This window comes from Crassostrea angulata, chromosome 6 (genome assembly GCF_025612915.1).
Source record: "Crassostrea angulata isolate pt1a10 chromosome 6, ASM2561291v2, whole genome shotgun sequence".
Classification (NCBI taxonomy): domain Eukaryota; kingdom Metazoa; phylum Mollusca; class Bivalvia; order Ostreida; family Ostreidae; genus Magallana; species Magallana angulata.
The window spans coordinates 33768590-33777819 of record NC_069116.1 but is presented as its reverse complement, the minus strand read 5'-3'; the positions used below and the strand labels follow the sequence as shown (position 1 = coordinate 33777819).

Genomic DNA, 9230 nt, shown 5'->3' with positions numbered 1-9230 from the left:
TGAAAACTGTAGGAGGACTTATCCATACAATGAGGGTACCCTATATGCAATATTTTGCCAAAAAATGACCAAGTTCAAAAGTTTTGTTTTCCATAAATTATCGAAAAAAAAATTTTTTCAAAAAAAATAGAAAATGTTATTTATCACATAACTAATAAAATTACAATTCATTACAAATTTGCTCACCTAATTCTTAAAAAGTTTTGAATTTCAATTGAAAATTTAAGTTTATAGAAATATCTTAGGAGTTAAAAATTTTTTAGATTTTTTTTCTCTATTTATATGGAAATAAATATTTAAATTATTATTGTGTTTAATTCTATATATTGTATACTGCTGATAACCACTCTGTCTCTTATTATCAATTTCATCTAAAATTCACAAGGATCCAAATGACACGGGCCGAAAAGATCGGGGGTAGATAAAAGAAAGCACCCATTCACGTTGTTTACAAAGTGAAAGTAGTTCACTGATGTACTTATCGCTCGATTAGGAAGTTTTGTTTCTACAAGATCAAACATTTGTGCATTGTCAATTTTCGATATGGATACAAAATCATCTATTTTGCAGGCTAGTACATTTCATAACCAAATTGAGTATGTAAGCCCAGCTATCGCATGTGTCTCGGTGCTAGTGTATTCATCCGCTGAAACCGAGACATATTGTTTTCAATAAAATGTGAACATTTTTAAAGACGGCAACCATTTCGAATCTGCAAACTTGTTTTGTTGACGTACAGTTCTGCTCGAAATTGAAGTATGTCATCTATTTTTCTTGAAACACATACGAAAACTTTGCACTCATTTGAGTTGTTTGGCTCCTAAAAATGTAATTTCCGGTCGACGCCATAAAAATGGAAATTGAAGCGTTTTACTTTACGTTTACTTTTTCTGTATTATTAAAAAACGTATGCTATTTAGCAGGAATTACATACAGTTGGATTTGATTACAGTGTGTATACACTTTATATTGAAAGATGACAGTAAAACAAATTACCAGTAACGATAAAATAATTTCTTTATTGAAATACAATAGCATCTGCTATCAATATCATAAATTATACAAAACACCAGATCTCCTTTGTACAGAACATGATTCTGCTATATTCCCTGCAGTGTAAAAAAAACATTAAGGCATTTCTTTCTGATCGCACTCGGACACTTTGATTCATACAACATATCACAGATACATATGTATGGTACTTGTAATTCTACGCACTTGCTCAAAAATCAACCAACCATTAACACAATACCGCTCATCCAAATTCATAAAAATCACTATTTTTTTTTTTTTACCTCGAAAGCACAATCATTTTATATACTGTTCTTCTGATCATCTTACTCAAACATTTTTTCACACACATACACACACAAAAAATAAATTTATGCACTTCATGATAAAATAAAAACGATGAGGAGAATTAATATTGCGGTGATTTACAATGCCCAATTGCCCCTCCTACTTCTACCCTTGTTATCGCCTGTATTTATCGTAGCGCTCCCTCCCCGGACTAGAGTGGCCGTTTCTCCTGCGTTTTGTGGAATGTCTTTCTGGGGAATAGTAGTGGTCCCGGTCTTTGTAGTACTTTTTCCGGCTGGCCGACTTGTAGCGGTCGGGAGACCTGCTCAGCGACCGACTGATACTCCTGGAACGAGACACTTTCTTTCTCTTGTGGGAATGTTTGTGTTCTTTGGATGTCACGTAGCGATGTTCCCTGTCATTGCTAGAACTGATATATTTGTCCTTTTTATGCTTCTTTGGAGCGGGAGATCTTGATCGGCTGCGTCTTTTGTGTCTTTTGGGGCTTCTACTGTTACTCCTACTTGAAGAGGATCTGCATAAAAAAGTACAAGCAATGAGTAATTTTTTACTATTCAACCTTTCAAATAACAAGCAATCTGCAAGTTTTTACAGGGTTCTGAGAAATAAAATCTTCATGCTAACCTTCCTCTACTTCTGGATCTTGATGCTTTCACATTGTTTCTTCTGAAATACATGTACAAGAATATATATTAAGTTCATGACATTTTCATGTTCATGGTTTTCTATATCACATATTTTTCTAAAAAATACAGTGTTCATAATACTTACATAGAACCGTTCTCCGAGTGTTTGTCATCCTCTGCTTTGATCCGCTTCAAAGCAGGTAATAAGGCTGGGTTAGGGCTCACGTTTTTTGGAGAAGCTGTAGATATGAAAAAAAGTCAGTTGATTGGTTTGAATCAAAATTAACATTTAGAAAACATTACATAGAGACAGGGATGGGGTAATGGTAATTTGTAATGGTAATTGAGTGTAATTAATTACAAATTTTGATGCAATTGGAGGTAATGTGTAATTGGCCTCATTTTCAATTACATGTAATGGTAATTTAATAAATTACTTTCAAAAAAGGCATGTAATTCCAATTACTTTTCAATTACTTTCAATTACACACTGATGGACATATAAATATTAAGCTGTCCACTACCCATGGTACATTAGGTCAAGTTCGAAGAGTAGTTAAAAAGCATTGAACTAATATTATATATATCATTACTATACTAAATATATTTCAAAATGGATTTTTTCAGTGATTCAATATTTAATGATGTTTCCCAAATTTAATTAAGTACATGTATTTGATGATTTGTTTTATCTCTTTTTTCTTAAAAAATACTTATTTCCCTTCTTATTAGAATAATTAGTGTGTCAATTATCATTCAGTTAGTTTAAAACATCACTGTTTAATTTACAAACAAAATCAGTGTTATCGAAATTATATAAATATCAAGTCATGCTTTGTAATTGATAGCCTAAAATACACAGAGCTAAAATGCATGGCTTCAAATGGGTTTAAGTTTTTTATGCCTAACATGTCCACAGGGTGTGTTCCCTTATTGCTAACATTTTGATAATTATGTAGAGAAAAACAGATGTGAATTGTGTTTTGATAACAATTAAAGTCTGCCCTCTACCCGAGGTTAAACTGTACTTTGGCATTGTATTTACAAAGAAAAAAGATAGTGTATAAAAATGCAAAGGAGAAAGTTTTCATATAATAGTTTTTCATGCAAGAAATACTTTAGTTGACATGGAAGGTGTAGGTTAGGGGATATGACTTTTAAATGTTTATTGAATATCAGGGTGTATGGGACTCCTTCATATTGTGACTACCAGTACCTGCATTTTAAAATAAACAATTAACAAATTCTCAAACAGTGAAATTATTTTGATTATGAGGAAATTTTATTCGTATCATAGATATACCTCCTTAAATGTTTATGTGTTGTATATAAATCATGGTTTTAGTAAATTTTGAAGAAAATGTAATTTGTAATTTAATTAATTAAATCTGCAAAGTAATTGTAATTTAATTAATTACATTTGAAAACTCTTGTAATGGTAATGGTAATTTAATTGAAAAATTTAAGCAAGTAATCGTAATTTAATTAATTACTTTCCATTGTAATTGACCCCATCCCTGCATTGAGATATTGTTCGAAAAAACAAAACAAAAGAGCAATAGTTTACATTGTCTCGATGAATCTCGAGGTGTACCATGGTCGGACGAGAGACCCTTGGCCCGATTTTTGGCTTCCATCTGGGCTTTCTTTAACTCATTTACTTTTGCCTCCAACTTTTCATGATTTGGCTGAAATAATAAAGAAATTCATGAAATAAAATTGGTAGAAAGATGTAATTTTATGAGTACAATTTCAAATACCCAAGAATAACAAGAGAGTAAAATTATACACTATGTTTACACATTTCCTTTATTTTTCATTCAAGAAATTTTTTAATAAACTAAACCTGTCCCAATATTTGCACAAACTTACTTTTGGCCTGGCATAAAGCTTTAAGATAGTGAGACAGATTTCCTGTATGTGGCTTTCATCCACATTGAAGATGGAAAACCATGAAGGACTATTTGGCAATGGAATCTGTGGAACAAAGTGTTTGAATCAGTTAACACATACATGTACTTATGATGAACTTTATTATCCATTTTACTAATTGCTATAAACTCATAATTAGTGTAAAATTCAATATTGTATGCATTTAGTGGAAGAAGCATTTTGAACAAACCTGTAGCTGTCTAGCTGCTAAGTATATACATGCACAGGCAATGGTCTCTGGCTGGAATCTCACAAACACTTCTGTTCTAAAACTGTCATTCATGTAGTTCCTACAAATAAAGACAAAAAATTTGAAAGAAAATTGATACATAATTTTTTTTATTTACAGTCCTCTTCTACAACAAGTCCATATTTAAGGTTATTCTTTAAATATTGTGTAGTTTTTTTTTTCACTCAAACACTATTTCATGTTCATTCAATACACTTTTTTTTTCTCAGGTCATGTTCACTCAAAACACTTTAAACCTGAAAATCATCTCCTTGTTTGTGTTTCAGAGAAAACCATTAAAAATACCAACCATTTTCCTTTTTGCTGCAGAGAAAATTTCTTTCCACATGGATATGGATTCCTGTGCAATTAATAATTGGTTAAAAATAAAGAGAAATGAATATTATCTAGACAGATAACCACCATCTGCTTGCTTGCCATGCCAAAACTCCCACAGTCTTCCAAAAAGTCATATTCTTCAGGAAATTTCTTTTTTTTCACACAGGTCCAGTTGTCGATGAAACACTTTATCACAGCTGCAAAAAGTTTCTTGTCAAAGACACACTCATATTCAAATGGATGACTCCTAAAAATGTTCCCTCTTCTAAAATGTTTGTGAGACAGTTTATCATACTACAAATCAACATCCACTTTACATACTAAAGTTGTTTTTTCTTTTGTGAACAGACATTAAAGCATTTGCTTTTTTTTCTCTCTTGTTCTCATTTCAGCAAAGACAAAAAAAAAAAAAAAAAAACATTTAAAGCAGAAAGATAAAATGTTCATGTGTTAAACTCTTCCACATTATATCAACAACACAACTGAGTGTTTCCATCCCAAGATGGAATACTTCAGTTACTTTCTGGCCGCTGTGTCTTCCGATCTGGGGTGACTTGAGTCTGTTTTCTGTCCATGTGTCACCTGTGAGTGAGTCAGGCCAAGGTGGAGAAGACGAGGGCTCTCTAACATTGTGGAGCATTTCTGGCAGCTAGGCAGACGTTGCAATGACAGACATCTCTACCCACCTAATTCTGGGGTAGGCAAAAAGGAAAAGTTCAGCATTAATATGGTTTTCTCATACAACACACAGAGATAAGCTAACATTCTGAAGCTATTGAATGAACATTTTTTTTTTAAAGAAGACCCTTGATAGACCGAGCAGTCAATCCATTTTAATTCATAGCAACATAATAAACAGAACAGTTCCTAAAATCATTGATAAATGTGCTTTAAATCAGGATACAACAAAATTTTGAAAGAAGTAAGAATGCCATTTGACTGACAGATTTACATGTTTTGATACAAATACATATAACTTACATAATTCCAAGTTAGTAGATCAGCAATCAGTTTATTGTTACATATAATTATTTTCACAGTTGTAATCCATCCGTTGAGATTTTGATACACAATTTAACAAGGCTTTTACAAATTGAAAATAGTTGAAATACTGTCTTTTTGTTGTTATTCATTACAAAGAATTAAAAGTTGATTTCAAATAGTTTGATCATTGAGGTAACTGCTCCTCAATCACCAGTTCTAAGTGACCTAACTAATGGTGCGTAAATATACATGTGCGACATCAAGCAACTTGATACAAAATCATTCTTTTGTTGGAGAAAAAAAAAATCAATAAAAATTTACACCAAGACAAGTTATCCAACATAAAAAGTATACGAAATAGAAAATTATATATAAAATACCTACCAAGCACACTGCACAAGTCTCTGATTTTTCTCAGCTTCAAGTACTTGCAAGTACATCACAATGACCTGAAAAACATCACAGCGTGATAACAAAAGGTGTAAAACTTCAGACGAATCATGGCTTGACTGCAAAAACCATGCCAACCACTCCATGCAACAGCTCTTACAGGCAAACACAGCTGTTTTTCGAGAGAAAACATTAATAATAACATTTTGGAGCTTTAACACTAATTTCTAAATCCAATTTTAGCAGAATAAAAGACCGAAATATACCTTGTGTGGGTGCTGAACATGGACACAGAATCCAAGCTCCTTCAGTATACGACGCTCAGCTTTGATCACTTGGTTTTTAGTGGTGATGTAATTCTGGTCTAATATCAGGGGATGAATTGTTCTACAATTAAAGAATCAGAAAACCATGGCATACCCTGACAAAATACGAAAAGTTTTTTTTGTTAACCCACAATTCCTCCATAATGACTTTTCTGCTGCTTATCACTTGACAGAATGCTTATCAGTGGCTTAAATAATTTATGTAAAGTGGAGATAATCTAATAGCATGGCAAATCTACTTCAAAACTGTTGAAACATGATGACAAGTTGTATTTAACCAATATTACCATGTCTAAAATGAATATTATGTATCATAAAAAAAGAGAGGCTACACATGCAACACAATATGCCCTTACAAATTAGGCTAGATTTAGAGAATGTTATCTCTTATAACTGCAAACAAAAATGTAATTCCGTAAACTACTGACAATAGGAAATCTTTGTTTGATTTTTCAATTGAAAAATATTTTCTCAGGATGGTATTAAAGAGTCAAAAGAATGCATCATATAACATTGATTACCAGATTTTCAAAGGATATTCCATAGTTTGAAGTTTAAACTATAGACATGAAGCCACTGATAGCAAAATTTGATGCACCCGGTCTTAAATACAAACCATTCACCACTGACATTTCAGTGATAAAGTTGCTGGCCACAAGTAGAGAAACCATGTTTGGGGTCATTGGTCACCAAAATCCCCCAATGGTTTAATGCTCAGAGCTCACTCCAGAAACTGTTCAATGCAGCAAAGAGAAAAACAACATTAATAGAGGAATTGTGAGAAAACATGACATTCTCTGAAATCACATAACAAGTGCCCCTAAAAAACAATGAGTTTGGAACATTGAAAACATAATACATTACATATATACATGTACAACACACAAATAACAGCAGTAGTAATTTTAATATTATATATCATTTAATAGGATGTCAAATGGAACTTACTTTTGACTTCTAACTTGTTTGATATGATGGAAAACATTTATGACATCTCGCATTCTCTTTGGACATTCTTCGATTTTTGAAGCTAAGTTTATGCAACCCATAGCTACAACCTGAAAAATGACCACATATTTGATTTAAATATACTGAAACCACTGTATAATATATTTTCATCAACCTTTTAAACACAAAATTTAAACAACAAAAAATATTCAATAACCCACCTCATAATTGTGTTTCACTAGAGATTTTGAGTAGTAGAAACGCTGGTAGAGAATCTGTCCAGTAGCCATTGCAACCTGCAAAAAGAAACAATTTATGATTTCTTCAATAACAGCATTCAGTCTTTTAACATTTATGTATTAACCATTGTCGTTTTCCAAAAATAACAATGACCGACTTTTCACGCTTGAACCACGTGATTGCACTTCTACTTCATCAGACGTATATTCGATCTAAACCTTACTTTAGTCTAAAGATAAACATTCTGAATATCGTAAATTTTACTTCACAAATCAAATATATTCGATACAGTGAAACAAAACGCAACTTACTTGAGGTAGTTTTAACAGAATCCCTGCTGACTGAATGAGCTCACAACCTAGAATTCTTAGATCTGTTTCGGTATCCAAATCCAATCCATCTTGCATTGATGGGGTTGGAGAAAGTTTATCATCGGGAATAAGAACATTTTCCAAAGTGAGAATTACTCTACTAAAGTCTCTTGTTGTAAGAGGATTTGGTTTCACCTCCGCCATTTTTTTCCTTTGAACAAAGGGACTACTTCTACCGCAATATTAAATTCATCCGCGGCAGATCATATGATACTTTTATACACTTAGCTGTATAATATCGAATGAAATAATATTTTACACATATTTCTTTAAAATTTACTTACAGATGAATATTTTAGGTTAAAAATCTTGACGCCAAACATATTTTAAGTTCATTTTACATTGCGAATTATTTGATACAGAAAACTATGACGTAGAACTCAGATTTGAGATGGCGCTGTGATCAATTTGTGTACGCAGTAAAATCATTGCTGACGACCCAAACAAGCAAAAACGATGGAAAGGAAGTTTTTATTGGCAGCAACTATATCTACATCTGTTTTAATTTCTGTTTATTGCAGACCTCGATCAATAAACACAAATAATAAAAGTCAATCGAATTCACCTGCAATTGATGCTGAAAAATTGCTACCTCCAGATCATGTGGATGCAGTGAAGTTTGAGAAGGATGGTCACATTAATAAAGACTTTCACAAAGAAGTTTTTCTTGGCAATCACGAAGAGATAGACGATGAGCCAATACAAATAGCTGAGGCAAAATTGGTGGACATTTTTCACAAGTATACACCTGTTTTTAATTTTAATGAGAGAGAGAGTATGATGTAGTTCTTTGACCAGTGCAGTGTTGACCAATTCTAAAATTGTCAAACGAATGTAATCATTTTAGACTCTTACCTTCAGAGAATTATGTGACAGTTTCTCAGGACTATTTTAGGACGTCGATTTTACCAAATGATGACACAAATGACCCAAATGGCAATCTAAATGGAAATTCACACTTTATTAATAAAATAAATCTTTATTTCACTAATTCTGTAGTGTATTACACTGTGAAATTATATTTTAAAATTAATATATGGGGACTTTGTATGTTATCACAAATTAAGCTAGCCGGTGGAGAGTGATGAGTACACTATCGGGCATGTAGCATCATTATGGAATTGGGGGGGGGGGGGGGTATGGAACTTCTATTTGATGCTGTCAGATTTGTTTATTGACCCGTAAATTTTTTACATTCTTCCAAAAAGTGGGGAGGGTGATAATGTTGATGTGAGAGAATTTGATCTCAGAATTTTCTGAAATCTGTTCAAAGAAATCAAAATCTTCGACTCCAGGGCCTGGGGATATATATTATAATAGAACCATTTAACAAGGCCTTGGACTTTCAGTAGGAGGTAGCTATCTATTTCTTGCGTCAAAACAAGTTAAAAATGATGCAGTTTCAAACGAAATATACACCGATTGCGTAGTCTTAGCTCAAAAGCCAGACAAATCTTGTTGATTTCAGAGAGCTGTGGCTGACAATGAAATAGGCCTACATCACATTGCTGTTTAACACAACTAC

At 32.6% G+C, this 9230-nt stretch overlaps 2 protein-coding genes across 2 annotated transcripts in view; one reads left to right on the top strand and one right to left on the bottom strand.

Moving 5' to 3' along the window:
• Positions 1 to 992: 992 nt before the first annotated feature.
• Positions 993 to 7885, bottom strand: LOC128188712 (cyclin-L1-like). Its single transcript, XM_052859934.1, has 11 exons — positions 7646 to 7885; positions 7316 to 7390; positions 7095 to 7204; positions 6087 to 6207; positions 5815 to 5879; positions 4069 to 4168; positions 3819 to 3923; positions 3514 to 3634; positions 2092 to 2185; positions 1945 to 1986; positions 993 to 1834 (listed from the first exon to the last, which is right to left on the bottom strand). The coding sequence occupies exons 1-11, from the start codon at positions 7847 to 7849 to the stop codon at positions 1474 to 1476; spliced, it is 1398 nt and encodes a 465-aa protein (XP_052715894.1). The 5' UTR covers positions 7850 to 7885; the 3' UTR covers positions 993 to 1473.
• A 209-nt stretch (positions 7886 to 8094) lies between these two features.
• Positions 8095 to 9230, top strand: part of LOC128190121 (45 kDa calcium-binding protein-like) — an 8184-nt gene continuing 7048 nt past the window's right edge. Inside the window, exon 1 of the mRNA XM_052862032.1 lies at positions 8095 to 8445. Coding sequence (XP_052717992.1) covers positions 8162 to 8445 — 284 coding nt within the window. The 5' untranslated portion in view covers positions 8095 to 8161. The remainder of the gene's footprint in view (positions 8446 to 9230) is intronic.